This window comes from Ipomoea nil, unplaced genomic scaffold (assembly GCF_001879475.1).
Source record: "Ipomoea nil cultivar Tokyo-kokei standard unplaced genomic scaffold, Asagao_1.1 scaffold1074, whole genome shotgun sequence".
Taxonomy (NCBI): Eukaryota; Viridiplantae; Streptophyta; class Magnoliopsida; order Solanales; family Convolvulaceae; genus Ipomoea; species Ipomoea nil.
In genome coordinates this window covers 4,287,925-4,311,298 of record NW_017617502.1, presented here as the reverse complement: position 1 = coordinate 4,311,298, position 23,374 = coordinate 4,287,925, and the positions used below count along the sequence as shown (strand labels likewise).

Sequence of the window (23,374 nt, the reverse complement as noted above, 5' to 3'; positions counted from 1 at the left end):
ATCACCAGTGAGAAACTCATTGGTTCCCAAAACTATCAAGATTGGGCATCAGCAGTTGAACTATGGTTTATGGGTCAAGGAGTTGTTGACCATCTCACTATTATAGCAGAACAGATTCAGCATGAAAAAGATATTTGGGAGAGAGTTGATGCCCAACTCTGCAGTCTATTATGGCAGTCTCTTGCCCCTGACCTGATTCCTATGTTTAGACCATTTAAAACCTGTTTTTCAGTATGGAAACAAGCTCAATCCCTTTATACAAATGATATCTCTCATTTTTATTTCATTGTTAGTGAGATACTAAATATCAAAAAATCAGAGATGTCAATGGAGAAATTTCTGGGAAAAATCCAAGGACTTATGGCTGAATTTAACAAGCTCATGCCTATTGGGGGATCACCAGAAGAGCAACTTACTCAACGTGACAAGTTCTTTGTTGTCCTTACCCTTGCCAAGCTTGAACCAGAATTTGAGCAAGTCCGTAATGGTATACTTGGTGATGGAAATGTTCCAAACAAACCAAAGAAATGTTCAAAAGACTTCTTCAAGTCTCTTCTATTTATAAAGAAAATACACCATCCTCAACCATTGTTGATCACTCTGCTCTTACTACTCAAAGCTATCATAGAGGAAGAGGTCGTGGAAGTAACCGAGGGGGCCGAGGTGGAGGACGTAATTCCTCTCGTTTTTGTGACTTTTGCAACAAACCAGGGCACACCCGTGAGGTTTGTTGGAAACTCCATGGGAAACCAACTATGGTTAATATAGCTCAATCTGGGAATCCAAATACTGCGGACTCAAGCACACAAGTTATCTCAAAAGCTGAGTATGCAGAATTCTTGCAATTAAAGGGTGCCAAAACAACCATTTCTCCCGATATCTCGGGGCCGAGGTGGAGGACGTAATTCCTCTCGTTTTTGTGACTTTTGCAACAAACCAGGGCACACCCGTGAGGTTTGTTGGAAACTCCATGGGAAACCAACTATGGTTAATATAGCTCAATCTGGGAATCCAAATACTGCGGACTCAAGCACACAAGTTATCTCAAAAGCTGAGTATGCAGAATTCTTGCAATTAAAGGGTGCCAAAACAACCATTTCTCCCGATATCTCTCACACTGCCCTTGCTTCACAATCAAACTCAGTTTGGGTCCTCGACTCTGGAGCCACCGATCACATATCTGGTAACCCTTCTCTTTTCTCCCAAATTGAGTTCTCAGATTCTCTTCCATATGTTACTTTTGGTGATGGATCAAAAGGAAAAGCTAAGGGGATTGGGAAAGTTTCCATCCACTCTTTCTCTTTATTGAATGTTCTTTACATTCCCGGATGTCCTTTCAATTTAATTTCAGTCCATCGTCTCACTCACTCTCTAAATTGCTTGGTTACTTTTTCTTCTAATTCTGTGGTTATTCAGGACCGACAGACAAGGGAGACGATTGGTACGGGACATGAATCACGAGGGCTCTACTATCTTCTAGGTTCTACCGATAACAACACAGCTTGCACCGCTACTGTTTCACCTTTTCTTAGCCATTGTCGCCTTGGGCATCCTAACATCAATAAATTAAGACAACTTGTTCCTGGTTTGTCCAATTTAAAGGAAATAGAATGTGAGTCTTGTCAACTTGGAAAACACTCAAGAGCCTCATACCCTAGTAAAATGAATAGGAGGGCTGATAAACCTTTTTGTTTAGTTCATTCTGATATTTGGGGACCTTGTCGTGTTTCAACTACCTTGGGGTTCCTATATTTTGTTGTTTTCATTGATGATTTCTCTCGATGCAGTTGGGTCTTCTTAATGAAAAATCATTTTGAACTATTTGATGTGTTTAAAAAATTCTACAATGAAATTGTGAATCAATTTGGGGTATCTCTAAAGGTTTTACGAAGTGATAATGCTAAAGAGTATTTTTCTGACTCATTCACTTCGTTCTTCTCCTCACATGGGATATTACATGAGTCTTCTTGTGCTAGGACTCCTCAACAAAATGGTGTTGCTGAACGAAAAATTCGACATCTTGTTGACACAGCCCGCACCTTGCTCATTCACCACAAGGTTCCTAAGAAATTTTGGGGGGATGCTATACTTCACTCTTGCTACCTAATAAATCGAATGCCTTCTTCTGTGTTGCAAGGGAAAATTCCTCTTAATCTTTTACTTCCACAGGAACCTCTCTATAAACTCCCGTTACGGATCTTTGGAAGTACTTGCTTTGTCCATGATAGCTCTCCAGGACGTGACAAACTTGATGCCAAGGCAATAAAATGTGTGTTCATTGGGTATTCCCGTCTCCAAAAAGGCTTTAAGTGTTATTGCCCTAAAACACACCGTTTCTACACCTCCTTTGATGTCACCTTTTTTGAAACTACGCCTTTTTTCTCTTCTACCTCAATTGATGAATCTGACTTCTTGGGGGAATCACTTGAAGTCACAGAAGTTCTCCCTGTTCCTACCTTTACAGAGCCCATGTCCTCTACTGTTCCTGAAAGAACTATACCAATGCCAACCATTCAAGGACACAGTTCACCTTTCTTGTACACCTATCAGCGGCGCAATCGTCAAGGTTCCCAAGAGGATGGACCTTTAGTTGATTCATGTCCCACATCAACGTTGCCCACTGACACGGTCCAAAGCACCACAATAAGCTCTCCCATTGCCAGTCGAGTAGGTAAAAGATCCACTCGGAATCCTTATCCCATTTATAATTTTCTTACACAAAAGAGATTGTCTCCATCATATTGTGCTTTCATTACTAGTTTATCTACTGTTTCTATTCCAAAAAGTGTCAAAGAAGCATTAATTCATCCTGGATGGAAGCAAGCAATGATTGATGAAATGGAAGCACTTCATTCTTCTGGGACCTGGGAGTTAGTTCCTTTACCCCTTGGAAAAACTGTGGTTGGTTGTAGATGGGTGTATAATGTGAAAGTTGGTCCAAATGGACAAGTTGATAGACTCAAGGCCCGACTTGTTGCTAAAGGGTATACACAGATTTTTGGCATTGACTACACAGATACCTTCTCACCAGTTGCTAAGATCACATCTATTCGTCTCTTCCTCTCAATGGCAGCTAATCGTAACTGGTCCCTGTATCAGTTGGATATCAAAAATGCTTTCTTGCATGGGGACTTGAAGGAAGAAGTGTATATGGAGCAGCCCACTGGCTTTGTGGCTAAGACTGGAACTAACCTTGTTTGTCGTCTCAAACGGTCCCTCTATGGTTTAAAGCAATCTCCTCGTGCTTGGTTTGGGAGATTTAGTGATGTGATCCAACAATTTGGCATGAATCAAAGCAAAGCCGATCACTCTGTCTTCTATAGACACCTATTTGGAAAAAACATATATCTGGTAGTATATGTTGATGACATTGTTATCACAGGGGATGATATGGAGGGAATAAACGAACTTAAAAGACATTTGTTTCAGCATTTTGAGACAAAGGATCTTGGAAAGTTGAAGTATTTCCTTGGTATTGAAGTGGCCCAATCTAAACAAGGTATTTATATGTCACAACGGAAATATGCTTTGGACATCCTTGAAGAAACAGGTATGACAGATAGCAAGCCAGTTGACACACCCATGGATCCGAATGTTAAACTTCTTCCAGGTCAGGGGGAGCCTCTATCCGACCCAAGCAGTTACCTAAGATTAGTTGGCAAGCTATTATACTTGACTATCACTCGTCCAGATCTCTCATTTGCTGTAAGCGTTGTTAGTCAGTTTCTACAAGAGCCATGCCAAAGCCATTGGGATGCAGCTATCAGAATTTTAAGATATGTGAAGAGATCCCCAGGTACAGGATTACTTTATAAAGATCATGGAAATACAGAAATTGTTGGTTACACATATGCAGATTGGGCTGGGTGTCTTTGGGATAGGAGATCGACATCAGGATATTGTGTCCTATTTGGAGGGAATTTGGTTTCTTGGAAAAGCAAGAAACAAGATGTGGTTGCACGGTCAAGCGCAGAGGCAGAATATCGAGCAATGGCACTAGGGATTTGTGAACTAATTTGGGTTAAGCAACTTCTCACAGAACTCAATTTCTGCAAGCTTAGACCTATGAAACTTGTTTGTGACAATCAGGCAGCTCTACATATTGCCTCCAATCCTGTCTACCATGAAAGGACCAAACATATCGAGGTTGACTGTCACTTTATACGCGAGAAGGTTGCATCCGGAGTCATTATTACCACATTTGTTGGGTCAAACGATCAACTTGCTGATGTTCTCACCAAATCTCTTCGTGGACCTAGAATTGGGTATATTTGTAGCAAGCTGGGAGCATTTGATTTATACGCTCCAGCTTGAGGGGGAGTGTTGGAATATGAGCAGCCTATCTTGGAATATGAGCAGCCTATTCTGCAGGGTTATTTATTATGCTTTTAAGTCTTTGGGAGTGAAATAGTTTTTCCTTGGGAAGACCCTTTATGTCCCTTCCCAATACTTGTTATCTTCCTATATAATGTCCTGTAATGTGTTGTTCTTTCTAAGATGGAATAACAAGAAGATGTTCAGGTTCCTTTTAGTTTCCTTTTCAACACAGTACAAAAATAATGTACCTTCAATATAAAAATAATGTACTTTTAATATATTAAAAATGTACCTGATAATCATGGTACACACAATTGTGTGGACCATGATCCACACAATAATTTGCCAAGAAATAGTCAATATTCTTACTGTTCAACCTTGTAAAAAAAAATTTATCTATAATTTTTTTTTTTAAAAAAGGAATAAGGTTCAAATTGGCCACTGAACGTAACCTAAAAATGCAATTAGGCTGCTGAACGAAAAAAAGTGCAATTAAGCCACTGAACACTCCAAATGTATGCAATTTCACCTGATAGTAAGTTACCATCAATTTTAGCAGGTTACCTGCTTACGTGGCAACTGAGTTGGCATTTTTAATAATTCTTAATAAATTTTAATAATAATTTTTTTTAAAAAAAAAATTAAAAAATAAAATAAAATAAAACGACGTCGGCCACCCGTAGTTTAATTTTTTTAAAAATTTATTAAAAATTATTTAAAACTTATTTAAAATGCCAACTCAGCTGTCACTTAAGCTGATAACTTGCTAAAATTGATAGTAACCTAGTATCCGGTGAAATTGCATAAATTTAGAATATTCAAAGGCCTAATTGCACATTTTTGGAGCGTTCACTGATCTAATTGACCTAATTGCATTTTCAATTTACGTTCAGTGACTAATTTGAACCTTATTCCAAACAAAAATTGCAAGGAACAGTTTTTATCAACCATAATAATGAGTTTGGAGGCCCAATCTCAGAAGTCCATCATTGCCTTCTAATGATATTACATGTAGCAGGCCCACTCATAAAATCACGACGATGCCAGCGAGTTGAATTTCAATTTCAATGCTGCTTTCGAATTTCAGGGAATAATTGGCGTCATATAATATTGGTATCATCGCAGTCTAAGCTCGACTTTGATTCATGCGCAGCTGTTTGCATCAAATCATCCAAGCTCGCTAAGATTTTCAGGTAAATTGCAGTGTTCTACTCTGAGTTTATGCGAATATGTCGCTTTGAAAAAGGTTCAGTCGTTTTTGAGCCGATTTCGTCGACTTCGATTGCATGCGCTTCGATGAATATTTTATAGGGCTTGGTTTAGGTTGTTTCTCTCCATAGTCAAAGTTTCTGAGGTCATTTCAATTTGTTTTGGAGGCTAATGCGGGCTGTGGTTGAGGCATCGACCATATGTTTGATGAAATGCCAGTTCCAATTTGCAAACATCTTTCTCCTGCTACTATATACGTATATTGAATTTCCTTTGATTGCCGTGTTCTCTTAAATCCAAAGTTCTTATGTTTTCGTAGTGTTTGATTTCTATTGTGTTTGCAATTTATTGCTTGGATCATAATTCATATGGTTGATTCCAGCATGCTAAATGTAGCAGAAGAGGGCGCTTAGCCCTTCTACATGCAACATATTGTTTAGACTTGCAAGCTGCTAGCTTCTGTGTATCTAATCATTGAATTGATGAATACAAATTAAACTAAACTTGGAAAGTTTACAATGATAACTGGCTTATTTTAGACTTTTAGTCAATTACCTGTCAGTAAAAGTAATGTTACTTAATGGTTTTCATTAGGATTTTGGAGTTGGATAGTAGTATAGTACTACCCAAATAACATAGGGATGAAACTGTTGTCACTCTGAAGTCTGAACAGCCAACAAAAAGCCTAACTAATAATTGCTTCAACCTCCATATATCATATAAAAGTACTTTCAGCAGTATTCATCTTCTATTGATATTTATTTTGTTTTAGTGCTGTATTTAGTGAAATTTAACTCTATAGATCAATTTTATTTTAAGTTTGGATGAATGGATGACAATCTGAATTGAGCAGATTATGTAGAAAGGTATTGCAGTTGAGTGGTGGGAGGAGGAAGTTGAGTGGGGATTTGGAGGGGGTTGGAGCCCAGAGGGCCTAATTATTGAGGTGGTGATCATGAGAGTGAGAGAGGCAGGCAGACTGTTGAATTTGGTTTAGATGGGCTAATCATCGTAATGGTGCAGTAAAACACTCTAGACTTTAATGGGTCTCTGTAGGTGTAACTATACTGGAGCATTAGTTTTAGTTGCAGAAAGTTATGTGCACTAGTAATACTTCTTCTTAGGGCACCACTCTACGATGAGGGGTTAATCACATAAGGATGCTTGGTTAGGCCTGATATGTCATCTAGTGGATGTGTTTTTGCTAGGTTAGCCAATGCTCAGATGACAATTTTACATATTAGAATTAACACCATAGAGTAGTACTGTATAACAATAAGAGGTTTCTTTTCTTAAAGTTATTTTCTTGAAACATTTTCCTTTTCTTTTGTGATTCTCTTTGCAGTTTGCTCATTTGCTTGGTATAAAATAGTGTTGCATCAAGTATGGCCAAGCACCACCCTGATCTAATTATGTGCCGGAAGCAGCCGGGAATAGCCATTGGACGTCTTTGTGAGAAATGTGATGGCAAGTGTGTAATTTGTGATTCCTATGTGCGGCCTTGCACTCTTGTGCGAGTTTGCGATGAATGCAACTATGGATCTTTTCAAGGTCGCTGTGTGATTTGTGGAGGGCTGGGGATTTCTGATGCCTACTACTGCAAAGAGTGTACACAGCAGGAAAAAGATCGTGATGGTTGCCCCAAAATTGTCAATCTTGGGAGTGCCAAGACAGATCTTTTCTACGAGCGTAAAAAATATGGTTTCAAGAAAAGATGATTGATGATGGATGTAATGGTGGCAAAGGCACGTTTGAAATTTTGTTGTGGTCCATCTGTTTTCCGGTGTTTAGCCTAAATTGTATGTTGCTAAGATCCAAAAGAGATAACGATGTGTTTCCCTAACTCTGATGTTACTCGAGCCTTTGTTTTCGTTTGTGTTTTTAGTTGTTTTTGCAGCTGAGAATGTGATTTTTGCAGTATCAAACTGATCCCTTTAGTGATCCTCACAACAAAATTCTGAAACAGAAATTTTAAAAATAAATAGAGTTTTTGTTTCCATAACTGATGTTTCTTGCAAATTGTACACAAAGCAAAGCACTCAGATATATTATTGTCATGCATTGGAAGAGCCTTTTGGAATTTACAGTGGAAAAGAATACACACACCTCTATACGAAACGAAAGCACAAGCAAACCGATGAAGATCAACAAACAGCACACTTAAACAAACGTGAAGCGCATCAGAAGCCTGACTGAATTGTAGTTCTCTCCTTTCCGGTTACACAGGCGAACTGCGCGAATGCCTGGTCTCAATTCAGATACAGGAAGGCATGTTTGGCCAGCAAAATCGTCCTTCTCGGACATGTCATATTCGTGTACTTCAATTCGTAGTAAAGCTAGCTCCGGTACAGTCAACGGGAACGTAAACTCTTCTTCCCAAACCGGCGTCCAATTGTCCTCCTTTTTCTTTGTTTTCATCATTTTTTCATCAGCCGGCACACCAGCAATCCCAACCTGTCATAACACTTTGTCATTTTATTTCTCACCATTTCAGGGTGGACTTATCACACATTTACACAAAACTGTTGGTATAGGTATACATATTTTTATTTTTATTTTTTAAAAAACATTTATTCTGGCATTGAAACACAAAGTTCTTGTCTAGTCTAGATGAATAAACAAATATTTTATATGATTTCTGATGTCCTTAAAAAATTGGGAAACACAGAATTGAAAAGAAAAGAGCAAAGTAATTGGGCAAAAGTTAAACCAGCTTACCCTTGTGTAGAAGTCTGGTGGGGAGTACAAATCGAAGTGAGTTTGTTTAAAGTCCAAGTGCCATCCATCTCCCATATATACTTTTACCTTCAAAGTAAAATATGAGTGTAAATACTAAATAGAGAGATTTGATTATTAAAAAAAAATAAAATGAACTGCAGTTTCTCTCATGGTTCGCTTACTTTTAAGGTTTTCTTCACTGGCAGTGTGGCACGAGGATCAAAAACCTCCTTCACTAGGAAATCAGGCTTTTTGACATAACCACAGCCTCCATTTGTTCTGAACATCCCTTGCATCAACCAAAGTGACCGACCATATCCCTGCCGTTGAAGAATAACATTAGTTTAATGGAAGACAAAGAATAAACTTTCAGGAAGCTGGACTCCAAAAGTCAAAATTTGTATCTTCAGGTATAATGATTCAAATCCAAAGTTCATTAAACTTCATGTATCTTCAAATGTATTTAAAAGAGCTATTGTGCAGTCAATATTTTCCAATTAACTATCAATCTATCACACTCTAGAAAACAACGTCTGTATGAATAAATATAGTACAAGCCAATCTTTGTTCATGTACTAATGATAAAGCAGAGTGATATTCAAGGGCTACAAAGAGCACATAATAATTAAAGAACTAGCATGGTAAGGTATCAATCTAAATCAAATAAGGTATACCTGCATATTAAATGCAACCATCTGAGCACCATGCATCCAACCAATTAGTGGTTTATAATTGGAGGAGTTAAACCTAGTACCTTTAGGATACACCCTAAGAATATTTCTTTGTGTAAACCTGACAAGAGACGAGGAGCCATTAGAGCAAAAGCCAAAAAAGAAGGATAATTTATGAGGAAGAAAAAAATTTCCTAGCTTCATGCCTTCATGAATGTGAAATATACCTGACAACATCTGTTCCATGAACTTCAGCAGCCTTTTCAAGGGCTTGCTCACTTAGACTGAGGCGTCTCACTTTATCAGGCTCAATTTTCAGTGCCTCTTTCATCCCTCCTTTGGGCTTGCCGGCATGTATAGCAATCAAGCGTTTATATGCATTTGCTTTCTGATCAAAGTCGTCATCATCCTCATAATCTTCGCTTTCCTGATTGTGCTTGCTTGGATCACCTTCGCTCTGCTTAGAAGGTTATCAAAACATCAATATGTAACCAACTTAAGGCTCTAGGTGGATAGAAACTGAGACAAAAGGTTCACCTTGTCATCATCTTGGAAAGCTGTTAACGTTGAAGGCTCAGCACCCCAAGTATCATCATCAGAATCCTTTCTGCTAAGTGAGCTACTTTGTTTTTCGTTGATACTCTTAGCTTCAAGGTATTCCTTTGGGGGTTTCGTTGAAACAACAATGCGATGTTTAAGTTCTTCTGGTGAAGGGAACTCCTTTAAGCATTCTGATTCAGGAACAAAAAGCATATCTCCAAATGTGTTTGTAAGCATCTACAGACCACAAATAGACAGTTTCTAGTCATACTGAATTCTAGAAATACATTTCCCTTCACCTTATTGGTGATGAAACAAAAAAATTCTACATATCTATAAAACAGAAACTCACCTGAGCTACTTTAGCTTGAAGATCAGGAGTTAGGTGATCTTCCAGTGTTATTACAACTGGGTAGGGAGAGGCAACAAAGGCATTCTCCTTTATTGACTTCAGACATTTTATGAGTTCCACAGGAGTTGTCACTGTCCTGCATTTAGAAATATGCTTAAATGCTATGGAGCATACGGAAATAATATAAAGAAAAGGGAAAATAATGTGTCATAATGTTACCTAGCCAAGCATCGAACATTTCATTCAACCATATAAGTTTCTATATATTTCGGACCTCTATACCCAATAATCCACCATCTTGAGCCATTTGCATTTTAACTTCCCATTATTTACAATACAATGGCACTAAATCTCTTGCTGCATAATTATTCATGTCCTTTGCTTAGGTGATAAGCAAAGTGTTGTACAATCCATTGTTTTCAGAAATAAGTGGAAGAAAGAACCAAAGGTTACTCATCAAAGAAAGTTTTGAACCCCCATACCCATACCTAAAATTTCCCACTTTGCAAATTTCCATTTTTAAAAAATAAATAAAAATCTAGTATCTTAATTTCCTTTAGAAATACATTAACCAAGCCTTTCAGATGAGGAAACAAATGAAATTTGAATTAAGCAGTGGACAAAGAACTAACAACGAGCACTGAACAAACAATATCATGTTAAACTCAACATAATCAAGACAGAAATTATCAACCTTCCATGAAGAACAATCACATCATCCTTTGCTGAGTTTGGCCATATATCAAGCTCTATAACCCTTACACCTCTCTTCAGTGCCTTAATTATTGGAACATCACTGCAATCACTTGTCAGCTGATTTCCAGTCAAGTACGAATTATGCCCAGTGAATATATAATAATGGGATAAGGGAGCTGTCATATCATGATGAACCTGAAATGATAGCACAATGCAAAAGTTACTAATAGAAACAGAAGAACTGCACCAGAAAAGCAGGCCAGAATTATAATTTCTTGCTCAGCATTAGATCCAAGTTTTGTAATAGGTACATCAAGAATCGGAGAAAATCCCAAAGAGACCAAATCTGAAAATGAAAGCACAAAAATTTCGGGTAATTTAAAGAGAGGAACTGAGAGAGTGTGCAGTGAATAAAAACACATCTCCTGGGTTAGATATTCTCCAAATCAGGAACTCTGGGTTCACCATTTCTAAATTCTAATCCTCTCTCATTGTCAATTCCTGATCGAGGAATCCGCAGATTTACTTAATTCAAGAGTCAATACTTGAAAATTGTAAATTATCAGGAGATTTAGAGAAAGATCCAATCTTCGCGCACTCAAAATTCTACAACCAGTCAACGCAAGAGAAATAGTATAGTACCTTTGAAATGATTGGGGGGTTGAGGTCGGCGTTGAAGAGGAAATGGTGGAAATCGTCGAGAGCGAGATTGCGACGAGTTAACTTGGAAATGGGGTGGCGTTTGTGGAGGATCTGCTGCACGATCGCTTCCGCCTCCGCGAGAGTGGCTTCCTTTTGTCCCTGCTCCTCCGTGAGGAAGCGCAGCAGCTGCTCCGAGCTCATCTGGCTCCCTTCCTCCGCATACTTCTTGAACGCCTCCTTCACGTCCGCCGCCGGCTGCGCCTCCGTCACCTTAAACTTCCTCGTGAAACACATACAAACTCTGTAACTCCCCATTCCCAAATCCAAATCCCTCAAGAAACGAAGAAAGAAGATGAATTGTTAGACACTTCACAGTTCACGCCCGGATTTCAAATTTCCGACGCTGCTTCATACTACGACTGCCGCTATAGAGAATGCATATATACACACACAATATACGTTAGTGTGTGTGAAGATTTTGGTGTGTAGTTTCCGTGTCTGATCTCTGAAGGAAGAGAAAAAGTATGGTGCCATGTGCCCATATCCTGTTCGATTAAAAACCGGTTTATAATTTAATGTTTTTTACATTTAAATAATTGTACTCCGTATTAATTCTCCTTTCATTTAATACGCAGGCCAAATAAGAAATAGGACTTTAGCCAAGATCTTGTGGTCTAGTAGCATCAAATTATACTCTAATATGAGAGGTTGTAGTCGAGCGATATAGCTCTGGCTCTTCAAATGAGAGGTCTCAAGTTTGAACTACAGTGTGGGGCATTGACTCTATGTGCTTCAGTAGGTTAAAAAAGTATGTACAAACAGATATCACATTGTAATAGAGTCAATAACATATGAACAGATACTACATTGTAACAGGGTCAGTAGCACTCAAAAAAAATAAGACTTCTTTTATTTTTTATTTTAAATTCTTTACTTTTAGAAAAGAACAAATTCACTGAGTTCTATTCTTTCAATTTTGTTACATTACATCTTTAATTTTCATTTACTTGTCATATTTAATTTTTTTTTTAATTTTGTTATTTGACCATTTAATAAATATGACTAATATTAAATTTAATAATTTAATTGAAAGAATTTACAAGAAATGAAGATAAATTACATGTTGAGGCAATAAACTTGAACAATAAAATAATTTGTTAGCTATTTTTATGAAACGGTGAAATGAAAAGATTTTAAAATGAGACTAAATCTGACAAACAAATGAAAGGCAAAAATATATGAAAGAAAAAAAATTTAATAGAAAATCAATATTACAATAGTCAAAAATGAAATTTTGTTGTTTAAAAATTTAGTAGAAATTTAAGTAAGAAAATCCCCTCAATTATTTTGACTGATTTTTAACTTTTTGTTATATTCTTTGGGACAACGATGATTATCTGGCACTTTGCCTGTTTTTATCCAGTTGGATCTTAGCGCACAAGGACACCATTACCTGTAATTTAATACGTAGTACAAAATTAATTAAAGATTCAACACTGAAATTTCAAATCATAATCTTATCACAATTCAGTCAGAGTGACTATCATTTGAGATTATGGATATTTATAAAACGGATCGGGTCGAGATAGAAATATAATACTTATATTGAAGCCAGTCTACGGATAAAAGTGGAACTAAATTCTCAATTAATTCTAATTTTAATTTTGAATTTAAATGGCTTGCTGTTTCAGATGTTACATAGTCAAATTTAATGGTCATGATTAATGTTATAAAGTACTCCTCCCCTATATAAGAAGGGGTAGAGGACAGAAGTTTTTTACAACAACAAGCACAAGAGCTCACACACGAAATTTTGTTTTCAAGCTTCAAAATTCTTCAGCTTCTACTCCTTTATTAAGCCTAACTGTGTTCAAGGTTTTGCTCTAGTTCGCCGGGTTCGTTCGTTTGAGTGCTCAAACGTCGAACCGTAGCACGTTTTATCCTGAGAAACCTAGGCCATAGCGCTTCTAGCACTTTTGGGAGGTGGCAAATAAGGTTTTAAGGAAAGAGTGGTCTCTTGACTCGCGCTAAAAATCCTATACCCATACACGAGCCATCTTTTCCTTCTTTCGGTTTCGAATTATGCTTCTAAGCAAAAATCCTCCTCTCTATTTGTTTTTAAATTGGATTTATAATCTCAGAATTATTAGTTTCAATTTTTGGTTTATATATATTGATATATCTTTTTCGTAGATATATATGTATATATAACCTTTGGGTCCGTTTTATATATATTTCAGATATATATCCAATAATATTTTATATATTTTCGTGTGTATATATAAATATTATTTTGGGATATTAAATTGATTTGGTTCATTATTTTCAACAATGTTTATTATTTATAAGGAAAAATGTAATGATTTTGAAGAAATAATGTAATACTTTTAAGGGTCAATTTGAAAATCCGGAAAATGACTTACGGTAGTCATTTTTCGAATTTTCAGTGTTTTTGTACTCAAAGAAAATGAAGTCAAAAAGAAAATATTAATTTTGATAAACGAAAACAAGTCTAATTTGGTGAAAATATCTTCTTAGTTTTAGTCTAAATTCTTTATTTTCCATCTCTCTTCCTTTTTTTTTTTTTTTTTTTTTTTTTTTTTTTTGTTTTAAAGTTAGTTTCCGAATGATTATTATTACCAGCACCACACCACACACACAACCACAACATTACCACCATCATCACCACTATTAGACGACGACGACCGCCGTCACCACCACTCCCACACTACCGCACCACCACCACTAACACCACTACCACATCATCACCATCCACCACCACCAACACCACTATCACACCATGACCACCACCCGCACACCACCACCCAACCACTACCACATCACCACCAACACCAATACCAACACCACTACCCCCACCACCACACTACCCCACCACCACAACTATCAATGCCACCACCACAACTATCAATGCCACCACTATCACTAACATCAACACCACCACCGCACCACACCACCACCACCACTACCACCATCACCACCCCCATCACCACCCCATCACCACATATTATTATTATTATTATTATTATTATTATTATTATTATTATTATTATTATAACAAATAATATGTTCATTTTCAGGAAAATGAACCAAACGGAAAAAATTTTATTCCTTAACTTTCAGCCAAACAAAAAAAAAGGATAGTTTTTTTAACATTCAGCCAAACACCATAAAATTAAAATATTTGCAGAAAATGAGTGATTTTTTGAAAATAATTTTCTGGAAAACATTTTCCAAGATTTCAAACGAACCATTAAATCAAAATGTAAAAGTATTACATTTTTCTTCAAAAGTATTACATTTTCCTTTATAAGTAACAAACACTATATTCCTGATTAGTATTACATTTTTATATTAACCTCACCTGTCTCACATACAAAGATCTGTGAATCAATCTCACATAAGTTTTAGGCATTCACAAATACTCATTTCGAAAATATGTTTCCAATAAATTATATTCAAATAATTTTTTTAAAAAAATACTGTAGCATATAAATTTTTAAAAAGTCATAAAATTTATATTGTATTTTTTAATATAAAGAATGAATTAATTCAAATTAGAATATAACGTGTCCAAATAAAAGACTGAACAGTGACAAACCAATTTGATGATTTTATGGCTACCGGGGTACTGATTCAGCATGTCATCATGGCCAATTCGATGAATAAAAGAAAAATAATAAAGAGATAAAATATTTTTTAAAGTTGAAATCAAAAGGTAAAAATTACAATTCTTTTTGGGCGATGTTAAGTCAAAATTCACTATATTTAAAATAACTTGGTAGAAATACAATTTGTATAGAGAGCTATTGGTCTAGAATATTTTATGAAATTTCTAATAGAAATGGAGAAGTAATTTTTGGGTAGAGAGAGAGTTGTAGAGATGTATGGATATGTTGTGTATTGTGTAATGAAGATTGAATTGAGTTGAATTCCATGCCTCTTTGTCTTCGGTTAATAGTCTTTTATAGTATAAAATAGTAGGGAGTACTGCATATATGGTAATTGAGTTTCCTTATGGTAATTGAACATTTATAGTAGATTGAAATATCAGTTAATACCATCTGAGGTCATCTGAGTATAGTGGTTTTGCCACGTTTAGTCCTAAACTTTCAAATTGAATATATGTGGTCCTTCGACTTTCAAATTTAACCATTTGTGATCCAAGTTAACCACTCATGGTCCTTAAACTATTAAATTTTAACTAACCACGGTCCTTTCAAGAGGACCACAACTGGTTAAATTTTGAAACTTAAAGACCATGAGTGGTTAGCTTGGACCGCGAATGATTTTAAATTTGAAAGTTGAAGGGCCACAAATGATCAATTTGAAAGCTTATGACTAAACGTGGTAAAATAACTATACTCAAAGGACCTCAGTTGGTATTAACTCATTGAAATATTCTGGAATATAATATATAGGTCACTTAGGAAATGTATAAAGATATTTAGATAATGGTAGAGATTTAGGGAAGTAAAGATGATATTTGGATATTGGAGATGACATAGGGGAGCAATGGAGCATGCACCAGGCTCCTCATTTGTCCTTTTTTTTTTTTTTTTTTGTTACTATTATTGTCATCTTTTTAGTTGTTTACTATTATTTTATTGCCTTATTTATTTATTTATTTATTTATTTATTATTATTATTATTATTATTATTAGGGAAAATGGCACTTTTTCCCCCTATGTTATATGCTTATAGCACTTTTTCCCCCTGAGTTATTCATGCAGTCACATTTGCCCCCTCAATTATTATAAAAGTGGCGGTTTTTCCCCCTGATAATATTAAATAGACATTTTTACCCTTAAATACATATTTTATTTATTTCTCTTGTTCAACAAATTATTGTTTATACGTAGGGATGGCCACGGTTCGGTTCGAACTGAACCGAACACTATAGCAATCAAATAAAAAAAAATTTCGGTTATGATTCATAACATAACCCAATATTTGGGTTTCCGTTTATTAAAATTGTGAAGTGGAAAAAAATAGATTCTGAACCGTGAACCAGAGGTTCAAATCGGAACAACTACTAGCAATAGCTTAAAATTAGAATTATAATATTTGCAAATAGTGTATGTTTTTTTCGCATTTATATTGACTCTCACATATAAGTATATATAATCGCGATTTGGTTTTTATTTTGAATCGTTGTTTCACAATTTCGGATCCAATTTGAACTGTTGGTTCAAACATTATTTTAAAATTTTATTTTTTTATTTTTAAAGTATTCTAAATTCAACAATTAATGTATTTTATTTTTTCAAATTGTGGTTATAATTTGTTGGAGAAGTAAAATAAAGGAAATATTTATTTTAAGGGTAAATATGTCCATTTAATATATCAGGGGGGAAAATTGCCACTTAAATAATATAGGGGGAAAAAGTGCTATAAGTATATAACACAGGGGGAAAAAGTGCCATTTTCCCTTATTATTATTATTATTATTATTATTATTATTATTATTATTATTATTATTATTATTATTATTATTATTATTATTATTATTATTATACTATACAAATGTCTTTATAGTTTTTTTTTTTTTTTTTTTTTTTTTTTTTTACATGTTAATCATAATAATAAACAATTTATTTCATCAAACATCTATTTTACAAACCACCAGTTAAAATTATTAACAGTTTAACACAAACTGCTAATTAATCTGCTTGCCGCTGATTGCGAATTGCCAAACAAGCAAATATGTCACCATTTTTATTATATTGTTGTTGCAGCGTATTTTATAGAGCTAGAAAGAAGATGACAAAAAAAAAAAAAATGCATATAATATTTGTTATGATAAGCATTTGAATATGAGATTCTTTTTTTTTTTTTCATTGTTTGACTTAGCTTGTGGCACATGTCCCACATGGTGAATAAAAATTAAAAGTACATTTTATTTTTAATAATATTACACTGTACTATCATATCTGTTTACATTGTTAAACTAGGCATCCAAAGCATGCAAAACAAGTAAACAACCGAACCAATAATCATTGGACAAAACAACATATACAGGATAAAGCATATAATTGACAAAAGGGAGAAGAATATTATATTGTTGAAGCCAACGTTAGTTACAACAAACTTCTCCCTTACGACTTCTAAATAATTAACATTGTTGTTCACATCTTGAATTTTTTTTTAGTGTGAAGTATAAATTACACTAAAATTTTTAAAAGTTGCTAACAGTTTTATTGTAATAAGTACTTGATACTACTGATGAATCATAGAAAACGTGGATGGAACGTAGGGGTGGACAATTCGATTCGATTTTTCTGAATCGAACTAGACCGAATCAAACTAGTTCAATTTGGTAATATACCGAACAACCAAACGGTAATGAGTTCTTTTATATTGAACGGTTCGGTAAAAAATCGAATCGAACCGAAATGTTCAGTAAAAAATCGAACCAAACCAAATACCGGACCAAATGCTTGCATATGTTATATGTATATCAGCATTTTCCTCTAAGTTAAATTTAGACGTTCAACATAGTTAATGCATTCAAAAAAACTGGAATTCAATTTTTGTTGAATGTTTGTGAAATGTGACTTTATGACACTTGAAGTGAAAATATTACACGCGGGAGTGGAACACTATTGTTAGTGGTTAGGGTCATGTGCTATTCATTTGGGTGATTTCCTTTTCCCTTCTATTTCAGTTATTTCTAATTTTGCTAGCTGATTTGGATTTGAACAAAAAAGTTTGCTACACTATATAAATAACTTATAAAAGTCTCATTAAATGAGCTTTGTTGAAGATGCAAAATGGATTTTTATTCCTAAATTATTAGTAAAAATAAATAAATAAATAATTAATTAATTAATTATTTGCGCTAGAACACTATGAAATGTTGAGAATTGGGCTAAATATGATGAGTCAGATTTGAAATAATATAACTGTCAAACAGTAGTCTCCATATTCACATGACTATTTTATGAAGCAACTGTAAATGAAAATTTCCAAATTATCTATTGTATATTGGGGAGATCAAATTTGATATATTACTGTTTTTATCGAAATTTGATACACAGAATATCATAAATATTTCCCTTTACATCTAGTACGTGGTGTAAAATTAAATATTTTCTAAATCTGTGTTTTATTAATATGCAACCTATTTTATTATAACACGATTATTGCATATCTCTATAGGCTATCAAATAAAAGTAGGTATACATGATTAGTTCTAAACCTTCGTCTGTTATAAAAATACCTGGAGCCTATGAAATGGGGATCATTTGATACGCTGACGGCATAAATTGTGAATATCATTTTCTAGTATTGGGGGATATATGAGATGGGGATCATTTGATCCACATACTAGATTGACTGAACTGAAGGTGCAGTAGATTATTAATATCTGCCAAATATATATCTATCGATTAATTATGTCTCGAAGACATTCGTCCAGGAGACGAAATACCAGTGGTGCACCAAATAATTATAATACTGGGATGCGAAACGACCAAATATGAATATTTCTAGGAAATGACTATAATTTTGTTGCTTTTGAAATTGCCATGAATATGAGAGAAATTTATGAAAAATGTTGTCGATAACACATTTGCCTTTATAATTGCTCAATCTGGATCCAGAACTAGGCACAAGAAGTGCCCTGATTATTTGATATATAAAGGAGCAATTAAGACATAGCTCAACTCGCTATTGTATTCTCTATATTATGTGTACACACAATTGAATAGGAGTTGGTACGAAAGAGAATAATGATATGATATAAAGCGAAGCTTGGAGCTCATGGGTTTACACAGATACCCAGAATTGATTTTAATATGATATATTCTCCCATAATGTATGACAATAAGTTTTGCTGATTAATTAATATCATTGGTAGTGAATAATATGCAGTTAATAATAAAAGTCATGACCGCATACTTATAGGTCATTGGACATCATATGATATACGTTATGATCACATACTGATGGGTCATTGGACAATATATTCGAAAAATCCATGATGGATTTAGAATTTCTCAAAATAAGAGAAAGTGAGAATCACAACATGAAAAATACTAAGGCATTTATATGACCTGAAACAATTGATGATTGACTAAGTAATTTTCTTCCAGAAGAAGGAATATGTATATAATATGGGTCATTATGTACCCTTTAAAGAGTCACAAATAGAGTTATTAACCTCATGATGAAGGAATAATATGTACCATCATGGGCTAAATAAAGAGTTACTAATGAAGATATTTAATTTGTTTATCATATCAGTCAATATTGATTGTATAATCATCAATGAAATACATAAAAAACTTGATAATGTTAGCTCATGTCTAATCTCTAAAGACATAGTTTTTTTTTTTTTTAAATTTTTTTTTGAAATTAAAAGCTTGGAAAAGCCAAGCATTATCTCGACTTGAAGATCGAGTATTTCTTTAAAATAAATTTATATACTACTTAGCCAATATATGGCAAATTATGCCCTGGACCCGTGTCCACAATGAAATGTGGACACGGGCCCAAAACGACGTCGTTTTTCAAAAAAAACGCGTCATTTAGTTAAAAAAGAAAAATCCGCGCGCGTTTTGCCGTTAACGGCGTTATATTTTTTTTTTGGATTATGAATGTACAGTTATGCCGTTATGAATGTACAGTTATGCAATTATGAAATTATGAACACAGAGCTCTAATGAACTTACAATTATGAACATATAGTGATAAAATTATGACCATGGAGCTTTGAAATTGTGAATATAGAGCATCGAAGATTATGAATGTACAGTTATGGAGTTATGAATGTACAATTATAGAGTTATGAATCTACAGTTATGGAGTTATGAATCTACAGTTATGAGATTATGAATCTACAGTTATGGAATTATGAATGTACAGTTATTGATCGAATTATGAACAAAGAGCTCTGACAATATGAACTTACAATTATGAACATATAGTGATAAAATTATGAACATAGAGCTCTAAAATTGTGAACATAGAGCTTCAAAAATTATGAATGTACAATTATGGAGTTATGAATGTACAGTTATGGAGTTATGAATGTACAGTTATAGAGTTATGAACGTACAGTTATGCAGTTATGAATGTACAGTTATTAACATATAGTATTATGAACATATACTCCTATAACGAAGCGATCTGAAATTAAAAAAAAAAAGGAGATAACAGTGCCTTACGACACTGTTACCCGTGTCCAGCATGCATGCTAGACACGGGTCCAACGCATAACGATTGCAATATATGGTCATGGCTACTTAGACAAGCCAACATATAATGGGCTACTTGGGTACTGGCTATTATTATTGTATCCCCATAATACCAAGTCCAAAAACTGATTGTACTATAATTTACTCCCATTATCCTATAAGGGGACAATAAAGATTGCGTTGCACTAATGATAAGTGGGTATATTATGAAAAATTTTGACTAGTAATTATGATGTCAATATTATACCCACGTGAGCTCCATAAGAGTCACAAGATTATTATACAACATATTCATTTCATTGGCAGTTGAGCATATGTGTTCACAAAATTCCTTCTACATTTTGGAAATATATTTTATAGGGATAAAGTACAAATAATCCACTGAACCATTTGAAAAACAGCAATTAAGCCATCGAACTCAAATAGCCCTCAAATAAGCCATTGAACCCGGAAAAAAGAGCAAATAAGCCATTGAACCCTAAAAAAAAGAGCAATTAATATTTTTTATAGGTTAACTCCAGGTTTTTGCTAATTGGATTGCCAAATGTTTATTTTATTTACGTTTATTATTATTATTTTTAATAATATTATCCACTTGGATAATATTATATTTTAAAGTAATTATAATCAAAATAGTTTTGATTTATTTATTATTATTATTTTTTCACTGGATCTTTTGTTTAAAAAATAATAATAAATAAATAAATTAGATCTAGACAAAACAAAACTACTTTGATTATAATTACTTTAAAATATTTTACTATGTAGGTGGATTATAATAATAAAAAAAACGTAAATAAAATAAACATTTGGCAATCCAATCAGCAAAAATCTGGAGTTAACTTGTTAAAAATGATAATTGCTCTTTTATTTCCGGGTTCAATGACTTATTTGGGGGTTATTTAAGTTCGATGGCTTAATTACTTTTTCCCAAATAGTATAGTGGCTTATTTGTACTTTATCCCTATTTTATATGAAGGATTTAAATATTGTCATCTTTAGGGGAGTATCATTTTACTTGAATAAGTTGAATCAATCATGAATATAATACCACTTGAAGGTTTATGTTGGGGTTATGGTTGTACTCTTTTTTCCTTAGCTAAGTTGTTTTTCACTGAGTTTTCTTAGTTTAAGGTTTTTAATGAGGCAACCGAAGCAACATATAATTTAACATATGTATGTCATGTACTCTTTTTCCCTAGAGTAAATTTTTTTTTTTTACCCACAAAATTTTTCTAATGAGGTTTTTAACGAGGCATGAGTGTGATAATAATGGGCAAGGAGAGTATTATAAATATTCACATCTTATGGCCATTATCCCCACTATCCCATGATCTTCCCCATGTATGATATTATTAACTGCAATGGTTATTCTTTATATATATATATATATATATATATATATATATATATATATATATATATATATATATATATATATATATATATATATATATGGTCAGGTTCCTGTGAGGTCAGGTCTTCCCGTGCGGTCAGTGCGGTATACACCATTAGGTATGCAAAAATGCACCACACAGTGTTCGTAAATACACCATTATGTGTGGTGTATTTTTTGTGTGGTGTATTTTTTGACATTTCATTCTGGTGTATTTTTGAACATTGTATGGTGTATTTATACATATCTAATGGTGTATGCCACACTGACCGCACGGGAAGGCATGACCTCACAGGAACCAAAATCTATATATATATATATATATATATATATATATATATATATATATATATATATGTATATATATATATATATATATATGTATGATGCAATGATTAATGAAAAAGGGCTTCTTGAGTTCCTATTTTTCAGTTCTTCTGATCTAGCCTCCATTTTCTCTCCTTATTCTCTGTATGGTTTTTGTTATAAATATTTTATTAGTGGCCATTAATCTTGAGACTCTCCATTTTCCTTCTACTTAATATATTGTTTATGTTAAGCATATGAAGGGTTGTATGGATTAGTATAAATACATGTGAAGGCATAATGAAATAAAGTGCTCATGTTTGTGCTCTACATCTTGTGTCATTCTTCTCTTCTTACATCTCTACACTTTATAATCTTATATATAATCTCCGGGCAATTACCATGTAATCATCACGCGAGAACTAACAAGTTGATAGGCCAAATTACAACACGTTATTAGCACGACTCGCCAACATATTCCTTGGTGAACGGTATGCTCGGACATGTTATAATACATGTTTTTATACTAGGCAAGTATGTTCATAGGTTTCATATAATACATGTTTTTATATGGCACATGTTGATTCTACACCTCTTGATATGATTATGAAATGCATGATTGATATGATACATATTGATTCTACAATTTGAAATATGAATTGCACATACTAGTTCGTATATATATGATTGTGTAAATTCCTGAATATATATTTCCAATTTTATTTTTGATTCTTCAAATTGAAAGAAGAGCATGTGATATATATGTTTGTGTAAATAGAAGTGGCTTTTCGTATGAAGATGCAATATATGTATACATATTATTTTCATTTCGCATACTTTGTATGTTATATACCATATGCTGTAGTGCATTATTATGTTTTTATGATATGTCGTTTGCATGTGATTAGCAATTCGTTTTTATGCCTGATTAGGCAATGAATGTATGGTTTTTAATTAAGATTGTTAAAGTTTATTTTGTGGAAGTTAAGAGTGAGTAAGACTTTAAAGCTTAATTGATGACTTGGGAGCATCAATTAGGTGTATTGGAGAGTGAAGCACCGTACCACTCGTTGCCTGTAGCACGAGTTGATGCTATAAACACGAGTCGATGCTTGCTGCATCAATTCGGTGTTTGCCGCAACAATTCGTGTCTTGTTGCTTGTAGCACGAGTTGACGCTATAAACACGAGTCGATGCTTGCTGCATCAATTTGGTGTTTGTCTCACCGATTCGTGTTGCACCATTTTTGTTTTTGTGTATATGTGGCTATGAGTTTGGTTTGGAACCTTCAATTATTGTTTCTATGAAA

At 34.1% G+C, this 23,374-nt stretch overlaps 2 protein-coding genes and 2 long non-coding RNA genes across 5 annotated transcripts; 2 read left to right on the top strand and 2 right to left on the bottom strand.

The window, feature by feature from the left end:
• Positions 1 to 515: 515 nt before the first annotated feature.
• On the top strand, positions 516 to 1,592 carry LOC109182576. Its single transcript, XM_019332729.1, has 3 exons — positions 516 to 663; positions 893 to 1,183; positions 1,417 to 1,592. Exons 1-3 carry the CDS (start codon positions 528 to 530, stop codon positions 1,452 to 1,454), a joined length of 465 nt encoding a protein of 154 aa, XP_019188274.1. The 5' UTR covers positions 516 to 527; the 3' UTR covers positions 1,455 to 1,592.
• A 3,729-nt stretch (positions 1,593 to 5,321) lies between these two features.
• On the top strand, positions 5,322 to 7,525 carry LOC109182837. The gene is made up of 2 exons (XR_002054446.1): positions 5,322 to 5,510; positions 6,872 to 7,525. It is a non-coding gene; the product is annotated as an uncharacterized LOC109182837 (long non-coding RNA).
• Positions 7,496 to 11,709, bottom strand: LOC109182836 (phosphoinositide phospholipase C 4-like). Of its 2 annotated transcripts, none has more exons than XM_019333049.1 (9): positions 11,146 to 11,709; positions 10,502 to 10,698; positions 9,808 to 9,943; positions 9,453 to 9,692; positions 9,143 to 9,375; positions 8,919 to 9,036; positions 8,427 to 8,564; positions 8,245 to 8,331; positions 7,496 to 7,980 (listed from the first exon to the last, which is right to left on the bottom strand). In XM_019333049.1, exons 1-9 carry the CDS (start codon positions 11,458 to 11,460, stop codon positions 7,687 to 7,689), a joined length of 1,758 nt encoding a protein of 585 aa, XP_019188594.1. In that variant the 5' UTR covers positions 11,461 to 11,709; the 3' UTR covers positions 7,496 to 7,686. The 2 variants fall into 2 exon arrangements, with proteins under 2 accessions (XP_019188594.1, XP_019188595.1); XM_019333050.1 differs by having other exon boundaries at positions 7,546 to 7,980; positions 9,143 to 9,372; positions 11,146 to 11,707.
• Positions 11,710 to 18,697: 6,988 nt separating this feature from the next.
• LOC109182672 lies at positions 18,698 to 19,149 on the bottom strand. Its single transcript, XR_002054393.1, has 2 exons — positions 19,111 to 19,149; positions 18,698 to 19,064 (listed from the first exon to the last, which is right to left on the bottom strand). It is a non-coding gene; the product is annotated as an uncharacterized LOC109182672 (long non-coding RNA).
• Between the last annotated feature and the right edge of the window lie 4,225 nt (positions 19,150 to 23,374).

What these genes read in the sequence shown, in the direction of transcription:
- LOC109182576 (XM_019332729.1), top strand. Translation starts at nt 528, where the DNA reads ATGTTCAAAAGACTTCTTCAAGTCTCTTCTATTTATAAAGAAAATACA. An exon ending in AAGTAACCGAGGGGGCCGAG is followed by an intron (nt 664 to 892) that starts GTGGAGGACGTA and finishes CTCGGGGCCGAG; the next exon opens with GTGGAGGACGTAATTCCTCT. An exon ending in AGCCACCGATCACATATCTG is followed by an intron (nt 1,184 to 1,416) that starts GTAACCCTTCTC and finishes GTGGTTATTCAG; the next exon opens with GACCGACAGACAAGGGAGAC.
- LOC109182836 (XM_019333049.1), bottom strand. Translation starts at nt 11,460, where the DNA reads ATGGGGAGTTACAGAGTTTGTATGTGTTTCACGAGGAAGTTTAAGGTG. An exon ending in GTGATTGTTCTTCATGGAAG is followed by an intron (nt 9,944 to 10,501) that starts GTTGATAATTTC and finishes TTCTAAATGCAG; the next exon opens with GACAGTGACAACTCCTGTGG. An exon ending in TTCAAGCTAAAGTAGCTCAG is followed by an intron (nt 9,693 to 9,807) that starts GTGAGTTTCTGT and finishes TGTGGTCTGTAG; the next exon opens with ATGCTTACAAACACATTTGG.